We start from the raw sequence: 17,486 nt of genomic DNA, 5'->3' as shown, positions 1-17,486 counted from the left end.
GGGGTGAAGACGGAGGCGGAGAATTCGCCAATCTACCTGCTCTAATTTAGCACTGAGCCACGGCCTCCCCAGCCTCCAATCTCCGCAGGCGGGCTCGCTCCCGGGCAGGGCGGCGGGGCTGGGAGGCGGCCCCACTCCCTCAAGCCCGCCTTCCCTTCCTCCTTCCCTCCCTCTGACCCGCGGGGCAGAGGCCAGGAGCCCGGTCCCTCCCCTCTCTCTTCCTCAAGGTGCTTAGTCACCGTGAGGGTGCGCCGGCCTCGGGCGCGCGCCCCCTGCAGCCCTCAGGAGCCGCCCGCGGGCCGCCGCTCCCGCGCGCCACTTCCGCGCGCATGGCCCTGCTGCCCCGGGCGCTGAGCGCGGGCGCCGGGGCGAGCTCGCGGCTGGCGTCACGCGTAGCTCCTCGCCTCCTGCGGCTGCACCTGAGGCCCGCCAGCTGCCCGCGCGCCTTCTCCCGCGCCATGGCGTGCAGGCAGCAGTCGCAGCCGCAGTGCTCGCCGCCGGCCTCCGTGACCTCCTTCGACTACCTAGTGATCGGGGGCGGCTCGGGCGGGCTGGCCAGCGCGCGCCGGGCGGCCGAGCTGGGTGCCAGGGCCGCCGTGGTGGAGAGCCACAAGCTGGGCGGCACTTGCGTGAGTACTAAGCGCGCGGCGTCCCGCAGCCTGGTTCTCTTCGCCTCTCCACAAACAGCCCTTGTTCTTTCCTGACGCGATCCCATCCGTCCAGGCCGAGAGGACGGGCCCCTGGGGCAGCGCTTTAATGCCTTCCCAGCTGGCCTGAGGGCAAGCCCCCCGCCCCGGGCCAGGACCCCATCGGATTTAGGTGGAGGAGTGTAAAGGGTGGCCCCAGAGTTACACCTTCGTTCGGAGGCGAGTTGTCTCCCCACAGCCCTGAACCCAGCCCAGTACCGTGAACGAAAGGTGTAATTCCATGTTAATTTTTAAAGACCTTTCTTGCATCCTCGCTCCTCAGTGTGGTGGAGAGACGATTGTATTTCATGCTTGATCTTGTCACCAGATCCAGGAAACTCTGAATCGCTTCTGGGGAAATTGTGGCGCGCGCGTGTCGGGGGAGATGGAGGGCAGTGTTGTGTGTCCTTGAAGCAGGCGGTTCTTGATAGTTTTCCTTCAGTTTCAAGGTCAGAGGGATTTATAGCCGTGGCCTTCAATCTTGGCCGCACATTAGAATTGTCGCAGAAATTTGAAAAAGTTGTGCGGCCTGGTCATCGGGATTTTTAGAAGCTCCGCAGGTGATTCTGAAAAGCAGCCAAGATTGAGAACCACGGAATACAGGTTACCTTGATGAAGGATTGACTATTACATGAGTTCTTAGATCTTTTGGTTTGGTTTGGTTTGTCTTGTTTGGAGATGTGTTTTAAGAGCACACACACGCACACACACACACACACACACAAGATTTGAATCCTGAGATTGAGAAGTCATTAGTAGTTTTTTAAAATAAATGTTGTTCCCAACTTATTGCTATGGCCTTTTCTATTACAAAATTTGCGCGAGGTGCTTGCTGTTGGATATTAAAGTGAAGTATCCAAGGGTAACCTGGGATGGAAAATGAGTTCTCCAAATTCCTTTGGACACCCATGTTTAAATTATACTCAGTTGCGAATTCCTTATGAGAAAGCATGGATTTTACCTATTTGTCTACCTCCTGTCACCTTAACAAATTACCTTTGTTAATAACCATTTGTGAAGTGACTGAAACCGAAAATTGGAGGCTATGAAAGGGGTTACTCCATTGCCTATTGCTCATTGTTCACATTCAAAATGAAGGGCGGAATGAGAAGAAAGGAAAAATCCCTACTGATTATTAACTTGCACCTTGACATCCTGGTCCAGACAGACTAGATTAGAAGTCTGTCTGTCTGTAGAAGGCAGTTTGAAAGCACCTCTGAGACCCCCTTCCCAACTCCTAATGAGAACTTTGATCACTTCTCATCCCTTAGCCTCTGTTTTCTTTGATTTCCTCCTTCCCAGTTCATGTCATAATCTGCCTGTGGTATCCCATCATTGCCCGGTCCCACTGGTATTAGTTAAGAAGGGGCTGACCCCATTTTTAGGTTCCTGTTAATGATTGTGAACACACCGGGAGATAAACTGCCTCCTGGAGTGAGCAAATGGCAGGTCAGGATGCCTTCCAGTGTCTGTGATCTTGCCAGTCTCATTTTGCTGCAGCAACTTTTGTTTCCCAAAAGCATTGATGTTTTTGGCAAATCCCCCATTTAACTTTTTGTGTGACATTCCTTTAGGGCTCTTCTCAAACTGGATTTTGGTTTTGAATGACAAGACATGGTGAAGCTATGGGTTGAATATGGGAGGATCATAGTTATCTGGGCTATCCATAGTTGCAATAATAAAATTATGTGCGATGATTTCCAAGCAGGCATAGGGAAAATTAAGACTTTCTGAAGCAATTTCATTTGTTCTTGGTATTCATTTCTGGTACCCTATAGATGTCTGGGTTGGGCAGACTGAGGGGAAAGGGGCAGATAAACATTTGCAAGACAGAAGATCCCCTCCCTCAAGGAATTTACACTCTGGTGGAGGAGATAAAATGTAGACAATCCCAAAGTGGAGTAATCTGTCTTAATTGCCCTGGGCATTAACACATTACAGTAGTTCAGAGAAAGGTCAGAATTACTACTTTCCACTTCTGCCTGGACACCATGAAGGAGATAGTATTTTTCTGAATCTTAAAAGATGAACCTCATTTTTTGAATGGGAAGGGTCAAGGAAAAAGTCTAGAGGCTAGATCTGTCTTGTAATCTAGTTTGATTGGAACAGAGGGGACCGGAAGCTCATGGATGGGTTTTGCTCAAATGTTTCTGGAAGCACAGTGAAGTGTGAAAGGGTTTTGAGAAGGGGAGTGACCCAATTAAAGTACAATTAAAGTGATTTGGTGGTAAGCCATGCTGTTGAGAAAACTCCCTTGGGGAAGCCAAATAGAAGTTTGTCAAACCAGTTTTTTCCTAAAATACATTAATTCTAAAGCTTAGTAGTTCCCTTGGATGAACTCACATGGATGATTCAAATTAGAGTCTTCCTCTAGTAGTGGCTATTTCTAGGTGGTGGGATTACGTTTTATTGTTCATTTATTAATTTACTCAACAAATATTATTGAACATATACTGTGTGCCAGCTACTTTTTCAGATGCATACAAAGCAGATTAAAATCTCAGTCCTCATGGAGCTTATTTTTTGTACCAAATAAAAGAAAAATAATACAAAGTTTGCTTGCTTGCTTGTTTGTAGCCTTCCTCCATGAACATTTAGCCTCATGGACTAATAGAACCAGAAGTAATTTTGGAGATCCGCTAATCTAGAAATAGCAAGGACCAGAACTCCTAATAAACCCTAGTGGTTAAACCATGTAAAGAGGCATTTGTAGCTCTGATGGCACATTTCCACTCTTAAATTAATCTCTCTTTTTCTGGATCAAAGAGCTGTAAGAGTAGCATATTGGGTTAGATACGAAGTATGGGAAAGAGAAAGAAATAACCTATATAATTCAATTAAAGGTAAGTAATCCCTTGCTGCCTGCCAAAATGAAGAAATTTCTGAGGGGAGAAACCCAGATGAACGGATCTTTAAATCAGCTTTTGGAGTCCCCAAAAACCTAAATATAATGCTCAAATGTAGATTTACTATCAAATGTAGACTGAGGAGAGACTCAAAGATTGCCCAAAGGCAAGGTGAATTAGAGCATTCTAGGAGGTTTGTCTGCGGTTCAGCGGTTTAGTTCTCTGCCTACGCAGAGATGGGAAGAGTCAGCTTGAAGAAAAGTTCTTTCTGACCTAACAGGTCCTTTGCCCCAGGGTTTGTAGAAGCACATGTTCCAGCGTTCTTGCTGAGTGTACTGGTTCTCTGTGAAGAGTAACTGTGCTCCTCTGGTGTAGGCATGCCAATCTCATCACTGAGGGTTGGCAATTAAGGGCTGAGCACCATGACAAACGCCTTCTTTAGTTGATTGTTAATGTCACTGTGAACTGGGCTACATGGTGCCCCCAGGAGAAGGGGGTATTTTGAAAGAGGCCTGAGAAGCATGCTGCCCAGTAGGTTATTGTATTCATCTAGGCTGAAACAATTACTTAGCAACATGGAAATCATAACCTACCTTGAAGATGTTAGAGTGTACTTTGGTATTATAATATCTGTAGCCCCAAAAGGCTGGATATATGTATTTTTTTCTTTATTAGAGAAGTTGAGAAGTTGTGGGTTTACAAAACAATCATGCATAAAATACAGGTTTCCCATATACCACCCTATTATTAACACATTGCATTGTTGTGGAACATTTGGTACAAATGATGATAGCACATTTTTATAATTATATTATTAACTATAGTCTATGGTTTAATTTAGGGTTCACTGTGTAGTATTAGTTCCATGGATTTTTTTATTTTTATTTTTATTCTGTTACCATATATACAATCTAACATTTCACTTCCATTCATATATATATTTCAGTACTGTTAATTATGTTCACACTGTTGTGTTAACATCACCATCATCCATTATCAAAACATTTCCATCATTCCAAATAGGAACCCTGTACATTTTGAGCCTTAACTTCCCATTTCCTATCCCCACCCCATCCCCTGGTAACCTACATTCTACATCCTGACTCTATGAGTTTGCTTATTCTAATTATTTCAAATCAGGGAGTTTAGACAATATTTGTCCTTTTGTGTTTTCCCTATTTCACTCAACATGATGTCTTCAAGGTTCATCCGTGTTGTCACATTTATCAGGACTTCATTCTTACTGCTGAATAATATTCCATTGTATGTATTTACCACATTTTGTTCATTCATTGGCAGATGGACACTTGGGTTGCTTCCGTCTTTTGGCAATTGTGAATAATGCTGCTATGAACATTGGTGCACAAATGTCTGTTTGAGTCTCTGCTTTCAATTCTTTTGGGATTGCCGGGTCTATGGTAGTTCTATACTTAGCTTTCTGAGGAGCCATCAAACTGTCTTCCACAGCGGCTGCACCATTTTACATTCCTACCAGCAGGGAATATGTGTTCTGATTTCTCCACAGCCTCTCCGACACTTGTTTCCTGTTTTTTTAATGGCAGCCATTCTAGTAGGTATGAGATGATGTCTCACTGTGGTTTTGATTTGCATTTACCTAATAGCTAGTGAAGCTAAGCATCTTTTCATGTGATTTTTAGCTATCTGTATTTCCTCTTTGGAAAAATGTCTATTCATGTCTTCTGCCAATTTTTTTAATCATATTTTTTTATTGTAGAATATAACATACATACACAAAAGTGACAGCTCTCCAAATGCAATTTACCAAATAGAGAGCAAATTTCAAAGAATATTATAGCTCTGCCCATTTTTAAATTGGATTGTCTTTTTTTTATTAAATTCAGTTTTATTGAGATATATTTATATATCATACAGTCATCCATGGTGTACAATCAACTGTGCATAGTACCATCTTACAGTTATGCATTCATCACCCCAATCTATTTTTGAACATTTTCCTTACAACAGAAAGAAACAGAATAAGAATAAGAATAAAAAATAAAAGTAAAAAAGAATATCCAAATCATCCCGCCCATCCCACCCTATTTTTCATTTAGTTTTTGTCCCCATTTTTCTACTCATCCATCCATAAACTGGACAAAGGGAGTGTGATCCACAAGGTTTTCAGAATCACACTGTCACCGCTTGTAAGCTACATTACTATACAGTCATTTTCAAGAGTCCAGGCTACTAGGTTAGAGTTTGATAGTTTCAGGTATTTACTTCTAGCTATTCCAATACATTAAAACCAAAAAAAGGTTATCTATATAGTGCATAAGAATGTCCACCAGAGTGACCTCTCGACTCCATTTGAAATCTCTCAGCCAATGAAACTTTATTCCATTTCATTTCACATCCTCCTTTTGGTCAAGAAGATGTTCTCAATCCCACAATGTCAGGTCCAGATTCATCCCTGGGAGTTGTATCCGGTGTTGCCAGGGAGATTTACACCCCTAGGAGTCAGAGCCCACGTAGGGGGGAGGGTAGTTAGATCACCTGCCAAGGTGGCTTAGCTACGGAGAGAGAGGGCCACATCTGAGCAGCAGAGAGGTTCTCGGGGGAGGGGGACACATGACTTGTAGGCACAATTATAAGCAGGTTTAGTCTCTTCTTTGCAGTAACGAGCTTCATAAGGGCAAGCCCCAAGATAGAGGGCTTGGCATACTAAACAGTCAGTCCTCAATGTTTGTGAAGACATCAGCTTGGATTGTTTGTCTTTTTGTTGTTGAGTTGTAAGAGTTCTTTATATATTCTAGATGCAAGACTCTTACCAGATACGTGATTTGCAAATATTTTCTTTTGGTCTGTACTGTTATTTTATTTTTTAAGTTCCTAAAGGTGATAAAAGGGTTTTGAGACTATTAGGAGTAGCCCATACATCTTATTGCTGTAGTAAGGAAAAATGTCTAATTTGACTCCTTTGCTTCTGCTTAATAAGGTCAGTTTGTTGAGAATACATAGTTGATATTAAAGTTAGCAAACATATAGCTCATATTTTGCTTGTTTTTCAGCATTTAGATTTTGAAAAGATGGCATAATTAGATGTTTTGCCATGTGACTTCATTGTCAGCTCTCTGAAAGGAAAGCATTTGTAGAATAGCTCTTAAGGCCCAGGTGAGGTGTTGGATACTGGAGTAACAGACAGATATGATGAGGTTTTTGCCTTCTTGCAGCTTATGATAGTGAAGTCAGATGCACAGTATAAGTGTTTTATAACAATGAGGTGAATAATATTGATGGGGGAATGATTTATTATGCATGGAAGTACCAGAGGAGGTATTTCCTGACCCATTGTATAGAAAATGTGGACATCTGGTTAAGGACAGTCTCACCACCAAATAGGCTTTTTAAAGCCTTTTTTATATGAAAGGGTCAGACCTTATTTTATATGAAACAGAGAGGGTTACTTGGATTGTGGTTCTAATTTCATTTTTTATGTTTTCTTACTTTAAGTTTTACTTTAAATTTCAATAAATTTTTTAAATTAAAAAAGTAATACTTGTTTATAAAATATTCAAAAAGTCCCAAAGTATATCAAATAAAAATAAAAGTGTTCCTACTTTTCTCTGGGTAAGCACTGTTAACAGTTTAAACAACTGTAAATATTAAATGGTCGTTTTTTTTTCTCTGCGTTTTTATGCAATTTTGTTGAGATATAACCACACAACATATAGCCATTCAAAGCGTACAATCAGTTGTTCACAGTATTGTCATATAGTTGTGCTTTCATCACCACAATCAAACTTTGAACATTTGCATTACTCCAAAAAATAAAATTAAAATTAAAATAAAAAAGAACATCCAAAACATCCCATCCTCCTCTTCCCCTCATTGTTCGTTTACTTTTTTTTAATACAGTTTGAGATACTTTCACACACCCCACAGTCTTCCACAGTGCACAATCCATTATTCATAGCACCACCGTACAGCTGCATGCCCATCACCAGAATCAACCCCCAAACCTTTTCCCTACTCCAAAGTAGGAATAAAAGCAAAACAGAACACCCAAATCTTTCCATCCCCTCCATCCCACCCTATTCCTCATCTAATTTTTGTCTCTATTTCTCCATTCATCTGTTCATACACCGGATAAGGACTCCATAGTCACACAGTCATACTGTGCAAGCTTCATAGTTATACCATTGTCTTCAACTAAGTGGTCATTCTTAACTCTGTGCCAATAAGCATGAGTGTGCATGTGGATTTTTTTTTTTCTTAAGAAACACAGTTGACATTTTGTTTATTTAAATTTCATAACTTCATTGTAGTAGCTAAGACACATCACCCAGTGCCTTCCAGTCATATTTATAAGGTTAAAGATGCAGGTCTAGAGAGCTAAGGGGCCTATAACTTGCCCTGCAAAAAAGTGAGCTCAATCTACTTTTCTTTCTGCAACCAGCTCCTCTGCTAGGGTACCCTGAGTGGTCACCCATTCAGTCAAGTCCAAATTTCTTACTCTCAAAGCCAGAGTCTTACTTAGGCTTGTTTGGATCTTTTTGTTGTTACAAATTTTAGGAATTTCATCTGAGGCTTGAGATCATCTTCCAAGATCATGCGCTTATTGAATGAAATAATTTATTTTTATCTGTGGAACTGTATTTTGTAGTCCATATGATACTCCATTTTATGTAATAACCCATTTTGTTTATCTCTTATCTAATTGATGGACTTTTGAATTGTTTCCACTTTTAACTACTGTGAATCATACGGCTATGAATATCCACGAAAAAAAAAAGAAATTTTAGGAAGTGATCAAAAAGTATAAACAGATACGCACAAAAATATGGGTGTAAGAAAGTACATTGCAGTTTGTTTAGAAGGACTCTCAGGAGAAATTTCTCTCTAGCCTTACCAGTATGAATAGCTATTTTCCTAAGCAACTGGTTACTTTTCATTTGATGAGATCTTATAATGATTTGTATTTTCTTTTTTGTCTGTGCTGCTCCAAGGCTGAGAGTCAAATTTGTGGTCTATCTCTCATAAGTATAGAAGACTTCTTAGCATGGATGATGAATTCCTTGATTCATCATCCTTTGGCCTTGAAGAATGATATAGGTTTCTGCTAGAGGTTCTCTCAAAGAGGCCTCCTTATTGTTTTACCCAGCACCCTCCACAGTGAGTGTCCGGGAAACCCTCTAAGACTGGTCATTCCTGGCCCTTCTCCACGGCAGGTCCTCTCATTTCCATGCTGCTGTCTCTTCTTCAGCCTCCGTCCGGGCCCTGGGCACCTCAGCTTCCGCCGTCTCCTGACCTGTGGTCATCCTTGCAGTCACAGCCCCTGGAGATGGAAGTGTCCCCTTTCTCCTGACTTCCTTCCTTGGGCAATGCTGACAAAATTCTCTACCTCGTCCTATAAGGATTAGGAAAAAGGAAGTAACTATAGCCTTTAGTTCATTGTAGTTTAGAACTCAAGGAGGTCTCCTGGCTTCTCTGGGCTTGAGATGCGTTTCTTGCAGGTTTATTAGCTGGTATTGGTTTAATGTTCTTAAAGTGTGTTCTTTTTGTTTTTTTTCCTAGGTGAATGTCGGCTGTGTACCCAAAAAGGTAGAATTTTAATTTCTTCTTCCTACACTCTCTTTTTTCATATTTGGTACATCATGATCAGAATAAGGATTTTTCCAAATGTTATCTGTTAAGATTCTTTCCCCAAAAAAAGAATTGAGAGCCTAACTAAAAATAGCTTAAATAAATGGGATGGGTTTTGTTTGTTTTTATTTTTTAGTATCACTTATTACGTACAAAACCCAGAGATAGGCAGTTCCTGAGATTGGCTTAGCACTTAAATGTATCTGAAAGACCCTGGCTTGCATTCTGCCATCCTGGGTGTAGAATCAATGGTAACCCTCTCAGGGAAAGGGTGTTCCCAGGAGCTCCAGACAGCCTGTTTCCACCCTGCTGTGTCTCCAGATTGCTTTGAGTTCTCCTGGCAGGATTGAGCTACTTCTCCAAAGGAGGCTGGCAAGTGAGTGGCATTTTCACCTAGTAGGAAGGGGGAGGAAGAGAGGTTGCTGAGGAGGTTATCACAGGACTATGAGCTCCTGGAGACTAACTGCATCAGGCATGCAAAAGAAATTTCATCCTGAACATTTACCAGGTGGTAAGTTCTCATAGTGATAAAGTTACTGTAGTGGGCGCATGGGGAGGTAACCAGGAACTAGAACAGTGTGGTCTCAAACTTCTGATGATCTAGAAGAAACCAAGACCAACAAACTATCTGTGGTCAAGGCTTAAAAAAAAAGCACGATCAATCTGTGTAGGCTTCTGTTTCTCAGTAGGGAGATCCCGCCAGGAAACAAGGAAGTTTACATCCAACTATCAGCCCAGGTGCTGATCTGACCAGGACAACAGGTAGATGCCATGCAGGTGGACTTCCCTCCCACACAGGGCTCTGGTTAACCACCTGGCATCCTGGAGTGACTCTGCAGAGAGCGGGATGTTTGCCCCGAGTCTTCTGGTCTTTCATCCACGCTAGTGCATCTCTGAGTCAGTTTTTCCCAGGGAAATCAGAACTGTTTTTCTTCTGGCAAGATGTGTCAAGATGGTTGTGGGTTCTTATTTGTTTCCTTGGTGGTACCCTTTGCTTTTATACGTAGAAATATTTTTCCCTATAAATTATTCATTTTTAAATCATGTATCACGTGACTTTGTATGTCTTGGGGCCATGCTAAGATTGCATTTCTCAAGTTGTTTGAATGGCATTTCTGGACACAGGATATGATGTCTTTGTGGTGAGTAAGCTGTTGATAAAATTGCTATGCCCTTGTGTCTTCGGTCTATCCTCACTGTTTATCTTCCGCTGATTGGTTCTCTCAGGAGTGAGCAGACAGACAAGTGAATTGATTGCCCAGCATCTCAAGGAATTCTTTTATAAATGCTACCTTGATTTATTAGTTTAGAGTGTGTGGGGTTATATCGGGCCTGGTAATTTGGTCTGGTCATCCTGCACATGATAATTTTTTCTCAGAAGGGAGACCCAGCCAGCAAACCAAATTATTGAATGGGCTCTTCTTAGGTATTTCCAATAAGTTCTATAGCCTCGTGAATTCTCTTTACCACTCCAGTGATTTTTGGTCCAAATATCTATGGTACCGGTCACGTTGAGCAAACTCAATTTTCACCCTTGGCAAGAAGGAAGAATTGTCAGCTCATTTCCAAAGCTGCTTATACTTGCAAGTAATTTTACTTACTCTTCATTTGTATGTGCTTTTAGAACATGTTGTAATCCCAAGTTTACAACCTTTTGTTACTGGGATTGCAGTTTCCATCAGCAGCTTTCTGATATCATCTAAGCAAATACCCTAATATCAATGACACACATCTGAGTTTAATTCCAGCAAGGTTTTCTCTAACCTGTTCCCTAGTATAGGTAGAACTTTCCTGTCCTAGCAAAATTTCAGTTTTTCTTTGGGACATTTTCCCTGAATTGTTTTCTTTCCCTTTGATCCTAGATTTCAACATCTGTTCTGCTTCAAGCCACACGATTATGGATATATGAATCATGTAAAATAATTATAAGGTGGTTTTATGGAGTTTAAACCAATTATGGTAGTAAATTCAGTGCTGATTGGTGCTGTCTTAGGGCCTCGTTATTTTAAGATACCATCTGGGCTGGTGCTGCATGGTAGCCCTAGTTTGTAATATTTTGTTCCTATATATTGTTGTTTCACGCATACCTTTTATTCTGGTCACATATTGTAGACATTTGCCTTATATTTATTTAAGGCTCTACCCGTTACGGAGTGCTTTTGCACTCTTGAGGATCGGTTGGTAACTGCCTCTTATTTTGTAGAAAAATAGATGGAAGCCCAGCGTAACTCCCCATCTAGAAGGGTAGAGTGAAGCAGCCGTAGAGAAGGAGCCAGAAGGGTGGGCTCTTGGCCCCTACCACCCTGATCAGGTCTGAGCCCAATTCCCAATTAGTTCTTATAGAGCTACCCTTTCCAGAGGAGGTTTGATGCTGTAGCATCATACATAATATGAATTGGAGGTAAATAGATATGGTACCTCATGATGACAGGAGGTAACGTGATATTTGTTAAGATAACATTACTTGTAGTATTGATAGATCTTTAATATTTATTGTTTGGTAAACAACCTAGCAAAGTCATCAATTTATTCATCTTTACACATAAAGAGACAGTACAAAGAAGGACCACGAGGCTCATGTAGAAGGGTCAAAGGCTTGTCTGACGAAGGAAAATGGCAGTTTATCTGTCATCTGCAGTTATGGATGTCACTTTGAATTCAGTTACTGTAATGATTAGTTGGCTTTAAGGGCCTTTACAGATTATAGGCTACATTCCGCAAGATGTGTCTTGACCCTCTGAGTTCTAATTATATGTATCGTAAAAGGACATGTTCATATACATGAAAGGAACTCATTCTCTTAAAGTTTTCAGTCCTCAACTTTATCTAAAAGGTTTCTTGTAAATGTAAATGTAAAGTTGTAGATGCAGTTCCATTTGCCAGACTGAATTTAAAAGAGGAGGGCAGGGCTTAAAGAAATCTAAAATGTAGAAAAGGAACGTAAATAGTAATAAGTTTTAAAGGAAGGGATGTGAAGCTATCATCTGTTTTTAAAGTGTTTATAATCCAGGTGCTTTAACAGAAGTAATTTCTCCAGCTTCTCAGAAGCCTCACTATAAAATCTATCTGATCATATTTCTGAACTTCCTCTTTTAAAACATTTAGATTTGCTTTTAATTCAAAGGTAAGTGTTTTTTGTGTGTGCTGTTGTATAGTTGCCATCCATTTCATGATTTCTGTCTTCCCTCAGGATTCATGCTCTACAGTTTTGGGTACTCTTTTTTTACAGGTAATGTGGAACACAGCTGTCCACTTGGAGCTCATGCATGATAACAAAGATTATGGCTTTGAAAGCTGTGAGAGTAAATTTAATTGGAGGTGAGTGCCCAGAGAGTGTATTAGTTAGGTTCTCTAGGGAAATCGAATGAACAGGAGATATCTGTAAACATGAGAGTTTATAAAAGTGTCTCATGAAACTGTGGAGAAGCACAAGTCCAAATTCTGCAGGGCAGAATGCACGAGTCCGAATTCCATGGGGCAGGCAGCAAGCTGGCAACTCCAATGAAAGTCTTCAATGAACTCCCCAGGAGAAGCTGGCTAGCTGAAGCAGAAATGAAAGTTCTCTCTCTTCTCCCTTAAAGTCTTCAACTGTTTGGATTAAATCCAGCTCATTGGATTGTCTCATTGTGAAAGACATGCCCTTTGTTGATGCAGTCAGCCACAGATGCAGTCAGTTGACTGATGACTTAATAAACCAGCCTTCTGGTTTATTAACCAGCCACAGATGTCATTGCAGTAACAGGCCAGTGCTTGCTTGACCAGACACCTGGACACCATCACCTGGCCCTGTTGACACATGAACCTAACCATCACAGAGTTTCATTTACAAATATATATATTTTTCTTTTATAACTAAGAGAGCCATATGTTTTTCGAAGCCATCCACATTAGCAAATCCATTCATTTATTCAACAGATATTTACTGAGTAGCCACTGTGGGCTGGGCATCTTGTCAAAGCAGCTCTTCTTGTCTTCTGAGTGTCTCCACTGTGTGGAATGAAGGTTTTCTACCAGGGGGGAGTCAGGTGGACTCAGGGAAGGGACGATGGACTGTCCTCAGAGATTTTCACTCACTGGGGTTCTTGTTGACTCTGCTCAGGGGTGTCAGGGACATTTGCTTTAGTTACTAACTGAGAGGAAAATCCCATTTCTCAGTAATGACCCAGGTTTTGTTGCAGCATTATAAAAGAAAAGCGGGACGCGTACGTGAGCCGTCTGAACGCCATCTATCAGAACAATCTAACCAAGGTTTGTACGCTGGGTTTGTTTTGTTTTGTTTTGTTTTTCTCCTAGATTTATTCACAAAAAAATTATTTCTTTGATCACAAAAGTAAGACATACTCTTTGTATAATACAAAACAGCCAACCCAAAGAGGAAAACAAAAATCACTCACTATCCTACTCACCATTTACATTTTTTTAGTATTTTGTTTTCTAGTATATCTTCTGTGCGTTTGTATTTGTTGACGCGATATAGAATTATAATAATGTATCCTGGTTTCTTCACTTATCAGATGGATTAAAACTGAAAGCCTTAGTTAAGTTATAATTGAAAGCTATAACTTTTTTGTATCTATATTTCAAGATAAGGAAATAACCGAAACTATGGTACTGTAACTCATGACTTTGGAAATTTCCTATATAACTACTTATTAAATTGTACTTTGAAAGTTACCACCTTTTTGTATATATGTTATTGTTCTAGTTTGCTAATGCTGCCAGAATGCAAAACACCAGAAATGGATTGGCTTTTATAAAAGGGGGTTTATTTGGTTACACAGTTACAGTCTTACGGCCATAAAGTGTCCAAGGTAACACATCAGCAGTTGGGTACCTTCGCTGGAGGATGGCCAATGGTGTCCGGAAAACTTCTGGTATCTGGGAAAGCACGTGGGTGGCGTCTGCTCCAAAGTTCTGGTTTCAAAATGGCTTTCTCCCAGGACGTTCCTCTCTAGGCTGCAGTTCCTCAAAAATGTCACTCTTAGTTGCACTTGGGATGTTTGTCCTCTCTCAGCTTCTCAGGAGCAAAGTCTGCTTTCAACAGCCATCTTCAAACTGTCTCTCATCTGCAGCTCCTCTCTTCTCAGCTTCTATGCATTCTTCAAAGTGTCCCTCTTGGCTGTAGTTCCTCTTCAAAATGTCACTCTCAGCTGCACTGAGTTCCTTCTGTTTGTCAGCTCATTTATATGGCTCCAGTGATTTAATTTAGACCAACCCTGAATGGGTAGGGTAACATCTCCATGGAAATTATCCAATTAGAGTCATCACCCACAGTTGGGTGGGGCACATTTCCATGCAAACAACCTAATCCAGACATTCCAACTTAATCCTCACTAATATGTCTGCCCCACAAGATTGCAACAAAGAATATGGCTTTATCTGGGGGACATAATACATTAAAACCGGCACAGTTATATTTCACAACAAGGAGATAACTGAGACTGTGGAACTGTAACCCATAATGTTCTTTGAAATTTGTTCTCTAACTACTTGTTAAATTGCACTTGGAAGTTATCACTTCTACGTATAGATGTTATATTCTACAATAAAAAATATGATTTAAAAAAAAACTGATAGCCTTAGATCGCTGGGTTTCGAACTTTGAAAAGGCACTGTTCTTTGCTGGGGTGCCTACCTAGCCAGACTAAACTATAGCCTTTGGATATGTCTTACTGTTTCTATTGTTTCTGTTATTTCTTCTGCAATTAATAATTAAGGAATTGACCTGTCAGAGCAGAAGCCTCTATCTCCATAAGCCAATTTATTTTCTGTGGAGAGTAGGTGTTGTGTGTGAGTCAGTTGGCAAGGTCTCCCTGACGGCTGCATTTTGAGTAGGTCCAGCCTCCCCTTGACTCAGAAATCAAACATGTAAGAGACTGCTTGACACAGCAGTAGGCCAGTTTATTGATGAAAATCTAAAAGCTGGTATTCAGTTACTTAGAACAACCCCATCCTTGGTGGTTAGATCTGCTCAGGAGACCATATTATGTTTCAGAAGGTTGTTTGTATGAATTAAATCCAATAAAGGAAATGGGGCAAATGTATATTTGCCTCCAGCAAATGTAGCTTGGCATGTTGTCCTTCACTATCCTGAGGCTTTCTCCGCCTCATTCCTTAGATAGCATACCTCTTCTACCTGGACTGTACTGGAGACACTGACAAATTGTGCATCGTTTAACTCTTTTTTCTGGCTGGCATATATCCCACCACCCTTCATCTGCCTTTTATCTCACTTTGCAGTTTCTAAGATTTCAACATAGTTTATATTTAGATCAGTAGATTCTTGATGATATCTGGGCCACTGTAAAAACATTAGCAATATGTTTATAAACCAGTTTTTAGGGTGAGCTACTTCTATAGATAGGTAACCTAATAGTTTTATAATCTTATTATTCATTGGCTATAATTTTGGGAGGGAGATGTTTTCTGACCTTAATCCCCAATTCAGGAGGAAAGTATCTGGGGGCCTGCAGTCTCCTGTGCACTGATTACAAGAGATTTCAGGGCTGCCAGACATGAGCCTCCAGATACCATTTGTTAAACTAAAATACTCATACCCCCAATTTTTTAAAAATGGAACTAAAAATACTTCTGCAAGAGATAGGAAAAAACATTTTTTTTAAAAAAGGAAATTGCATTTTTAAAATATTCACAAATCTTAGTGTGTAGTAGAATTTACAATTTATCTTTTTCTTTCTAGCATTTTAATGTGGGGTAGGAATTGCTTAAAGTTGATCCAGCATTTCTATACAGGAAAGGAAATCTATCTAATATCCTTGGAAATGAAAATAAAAATCTGATCCATTCCTCCTCCAAACAATTATCCTCCAAATTATTGCCACTCCACCCATACCCCTTTTTTGTCTAGTACCCAAGAGGAAATCGTTATTTCCTAAGGGAAGGTTGATCTAGAGGCTGATGAGTTTTGGGATGATCTTGATTCTGTACGATTAAGCTGTGCACATGCAGGCACGGGCCTGGATTGTGGTATTTGGAGAAGAGGAGGTAATTCAGAAACAAGCATGTTCCAGAGTTTAAAGCATTCCTTCCTGTGGTCATGCTTACATGGTTCCATTATCCTTGTAAGTTATCTACATTTGGGTGCCAGAGCCCGGATCCTGGCTGGTGGAAACTTGCTGGCAGTCCCCAAATTGAGGCCTTGGTACGGAGTGTGCTGGTAGAAGCAAATCAAAGTCTGGGTCTCAAGGTCTCTAGCATAGAACTTCATTGTCATGTGATTTTGTGATAGTATTCCCATTTTGTTTAAGAAAACAGAAGCATTGCATTTTCATCCCTTAGCCTGAGTCTTTATTTCTCTTTCAGCTCTATTCCCTCTTATCCTGTTGTCTTTTTCGGCTGCTGCACGTCCTCCAACACATCATTCTTCAGTTTATTTTCATTGAGAGTAAAGAAGACTTTCTCCCACAGTACTTGCAATCTTTTTCTTTGTATGAATAACTTGCAAATATTTCTTGGTCTCTGGGTTTTGGCTCAAGATAGCTCCTTTGTTTCTCTTTACTTGCACTTCCAGCATCAAATGACAACCCTCTTACCTACGTATTAATTAACAGTTGGGAGTTCTGCAGAAATCTCAAATGATGGCATCAGCTTGACCAACCAAACATCAGAATCCTCAGTAAAGGAAGGCAGAGATCTGATAAGTTGCAGAGAATGTTTTTGTTCTGTGGTAAGAACAGTCTAATTTTTTTTCATGGTTCCTACTCCAGTCCCATATAGAAATCATCCGTGGCCATGCAGCTTTCACTGGTGATCCTGAGCCCACAGTAGAGGTCAATGGAAAAAAATACACTGCTCCTCACATCCTGATTGCCACAGGAGGTGTGCCCTCACTTCCGACTGAGAGCCAGATCCCCGGTGAGTCTTACAAAGGCACATTCTTCTTAATAACAGCCAGGAGCAGCTTACTGAGGCTTTCTACCTTGCAAGCCATGCCAGGCACTTTGCCTATACCTTAACTGGAGGCCTTAAGGAGGCCATAAGAGAAGGTATCTCCAGAGCCGAAGTGTAATTGGCTTAAGGGGTGGCTAGTGATGGGGCTAAGAAAGCTATTTTTGTCCAGCCTCAGGCTCAGGAATAAGAAGGCATACTATAGGTAACACAAGGAGAAAAATCAATGAGAATCCCATCTTTTCCTTCTCAGCATGGCATCGTTGGTTTCCAGCCTCAGTTTGTCAGATAGGTTGTTTAAGGCAGATGATATATTCGCTCTTTCATGCAAGGGAGAGAAATCTTGTAAGGAGAATTAGCAAATTAAGCCTCCTTTATATGCATATTTTACTCTAATAGGTGGAAAGATAAAGGTCAAAGCAGCAAGGAACCTCATAGCTAG

General features: G+C 40.9%; 1 protein-coding gene across 1 annotated transcript in view; it reads left to right on the top strand.

Moving 5' to 3' along the window:
* The first annotated feature begins 240 nt into the window (after positions 1-240).
* Positions 241-17,486, top strand: part of GSR (glutathione-disulfide reductase) — a 36,435-nt gene continuing 19,189 nt past the window's right edge. The window contains exons 1-5 of the mRNA XM_037831297.1: positions 241-629; positions 9,068-9,094; positions 12,366-12,454; positions 13,315-13,384; positions 16,864-17,011. Coding sequence (XP_037687225.1) covers positions 330-629; positions 9,068-9,094; positions 12,366-12,454; positions 13,315-13,384; positions 16,864-17,011 — 634 coding nt within the window. The 5' untranslated portion in view covers positions 241-329. The remainder of the gene's footprint in view (positions 630-9,067; positions 9,095-12,365; positions 12,455-13,314; positions 13,385-16,863; positions 17,012-17,486) is intronic.

This window comes from Choloepus didactylus, chromosome 3 (assembly GCF_015220235.1).
Source record: "Choloepus didactylus isolate mChoDid1 chromosome 3, mChoDid1.pri, whole genome shotgun sequence".
NCBI lineage: Eukaryota > Metazoa > Chordata > Mammalia > Pilosa > Megalonychidae > Choloepus > Choloepus didactylus.
The sequence above is the reverse complement of the archived record's forward strand: the minus strand, read 5'-3'. Positions and strand labels throughout refer to the sequence as shown.